A 2,625-nucleotide genomic window follows, 5' to 3' on the forward strand; every position below is an offset into this window, starting at 1 on the left:
GATATTCCATCTTTTTCATCTACTGAAGAACTTATGCAATACATCAAAACAAATTCATCAAGTATGATTCTACAATTTATTATGTTTTAGAATTGAATTTAATTAATTGCTAATGTTTATTTGATATGATTTCTTGCACTAGGTGCTCAAGGAAAGTCTCAAGGGCTTAAATCTGTGTGCTCAATTGAAGATTCTGAAAATGAGGAGCGATCTTTCAATCAAAATGCTCGTTATGTTAGTCAAAGTATGCCAAGACCTTCTGCTTCTCAAGGATGGCGAACAATGAATAAAAAGTTTTTGGCTTTTGAGAAAGAGCATAAGCAANTTCCAATTTCTCTTTCTACTGATGATGTTATGGAGTCCACCCCAACATTTGAAACAAGTATGATTTCTTAGCAAGTACTTTTATTGATACAATTCCTTGCATTAGGTTTTTCTCAAGGATTGAGAACAATGAATAAAAAGTTTTTGGCTTTTGAAAAAGAGCATATGCAAACTGATGTTGCATTTTCTTTTTCTACTGATAATGTTATGGAGTCCACCCCAACATTTGAAACAAGTATGATTTCTTACATTTTTTTCTTTTTTAGAATTGAATTTAATTTAATTCAAGTAATTTTACTAATATAATTTCTTGCATTAGGTTTCTCTCAAGGATGGAGAACAACAGATAAAATTGTTTTGGCTCATGAGAAAGAGAGTTTGCATTCTGATATTCCAATTTCTCCTATTGAACAAGTTAAACAGTTTGCCCAAACAGCTGAAACAAGTATGCTTTCATTTCTGATATCTATTTAATCACAAGTTTATCATATGTACAATATTTTCTACCATTTATAAATTATGTAAATGTAGGTTCATGTGCTACTGGAATGGATAAAAAGGTTCGAGGAAGTAACAAGTGCAAAGAAGTTGCATCGCTTGATATTGGACAAAAGCTAAAAGTGACATTTTACAATAATCGAACAGTTGGGAAGAATAGTAATCTATTTTTGAGGCACTTGGGAAAAATAGTTTGTGATCGTAATATATGTCCGTTGGGAGTATCATCATGGAAACACATTAAGGAGGAAAAGCTAAATCACATGTGGGCTGTTGTTAAGGTAATTTGATTAAATATTTCAATTTCTTCTTGGGCTACTCTCTTCTTAATACAATTCTTGATGCTTAATTAGTGTGCTCCTTCCTGTTTCAATTTTAAATTGTTTCTCCCATATCATTTTACATACTAGGACTGTGACTAATCTGAGCTTTGTTAGAGCTAAGGAATTGATGGTTAGCTTAAGCAAAATACAAGTTGTTCCTGTGATTATAGCTGATGTGAACCTATGTTTGATACGTTATAGGATAAATTTGATAGTGATGACATGAATAGTCATCGAGATCATGTTTTGGGGTGGATGAAAGAGTTATGGAATAAATGGAGAGGTCAATTGCATGCAAACTATGTGAAGGGTAAGCCTATACAAGAGGCTCTTAAGAATATACCTAAGGGGGTAGAAAAGAAGCAATGGGAGTGGTTGGTAAAAGAACATTTTACTTCAAAAGATTTTCAGGTTTGACATATTACCTAATTATGTAATTTTGTTTCATACTATGATCTCATTTTGATAATTTATTTATAACATTTGAATTTAATGTTGTTACTCAAATATAGGTGAGAAGCAATAGAAATGCAGTAAATATAGAGCTAAGCTGAAGATGCTTTATCATATTGGAAGCAAGCCAATTAGAGAGATTATTTATCAAAAGGTGTTATCATCAAATCTTTTTCTATTTTAATGTTGATGAACCGTTCTTTGACATGTTTACTTTTAAGTAAAGGGCAGAAAAGATGGCAATCCACCAGATTTGGCAACTATCTTTTACGAGACTCGCAAGAAGAATAACACACTTGTTGATTCTGAAACAATCGAGAAGCATGTGCGTTTGGTTAATTGAACATTTTCTTAACATTTAGTTATTTGTACATGTTCTTAACATCTAGTTATTATGGGATTTGAAAAAAAATCTTCTTTATACACTTTGTAGGCTCAAATTCAAGAATTGGTGGAGTCTGAACCATCACTTTCTAGCATAGAAATTGTTGAGAAATGCTTTGGACCTCAAAGTCGTAGTCATGTATTTGGCTTTGGAGGTGGAGTAAAAGCAAGAGATTTGAAAGGTGGGGCTTCCTCAAAACCTGAATTGTTGGCTGAGCTACGTTCAACTCAAAAAGAAAATCAGTCTTTGAAGGATTGCATATCTAACTTTCAAAATGAGATGAAAGAATTAAAGCAATTGAAAGAATTTTTTTTAGCGCAACACCCTAATTTCCAGCCTCCAATTCAAGAGAATGACTATTCGGATACTTGATGATACCATGTGAGCAAATACTTACCTAAAACATCATTTTATTGTGCTGGTTCTGCGTAGCAAAGCTATTAGTTGTTGGTTGTTCTATCGTAAAATATATTTGTGTGTTTGATATATATTATAAAAGTAGTTGAATGATTATGCGTGCTGTAATAGTTTCCTGTAAAATTAAAGTGGTTTACATACTGCATACTATGATTTCGATCTTACATCTTAAGGTTTTTGTTGGGTCGTTCAAAGTGGCTTTGAGTAAGGTGTGAGTACATTGTC

The 2,625-nt window shown here is 32.4% G+C and overlaps 1 protein-coding gene across 7 annotated transcripts; it reads left to right on the top strand.

Moving 5' to 3' along the window:
* The first annotated feature begins 333 nt into the window (after positions 1-333).
* Positions 334-2,364, top strand: LOC125850568 (uncharacterized). Of its 7 annotated transcripts, XR_007444823.1 has the most exons (7): positions 427-559; positions 644-769; positions 856-1,103; positions 1,347-1,556; positions 1,658-1,752; positions 1,825-1,923; positions 2,032-2,046. XR_007444823.1 is itself a non-coding variant. In XM_049530437.1 (5 exons), exons 1-5 carry the CDS (start codon positions 355-357, stop codon positions 2,353-2,355), a joined length of 936 nt encoding a protein of 311 aa, XP_049386394.1. In that variant the 5' UTR covers positions 334-354; the 3' UTR covers positions 2,356-2,364. The 7 variants fall into 7 exon arrangements, 6 of the variants coding, with proteins under 6 accessions (XP_049386394.1, XP_049386397.1, XP_049386393.1 ...); XM_049530437.1 differs by lacking the exons at positions 427-559; positions 1,658-1,752; positions 1,825-1,923 and adding an exon at positions 334-382 and having other exon boundaries at positions 2,032-2,364; XM_049530436.1 differs by lacking the exons at positions 1,658-1,752; positions 1,825-1,923 and having other exon boundaries at positions 2,032-2,364.
* Positions 2,365-2,625: the final 261 nt, after the last annotated feature.

Source organism: Solanum stenotomum, unplaced genomic scaffold (assembly GCF_019186545.1).
Source record: "Solanum stenotomum isolate F172 unplaced genomic scaffold, ASM1918654v1 scaffold17673, whole genome shotgun sequence".
In the NCBI taxonomy this organism is placed as follows: domain Eukaryota; kingdom Viridiplantae; phylum Streptophyta; class Magnoliopsida; order Solanales; family Solanaceae; genus Solanum; species Solanum stenotomum.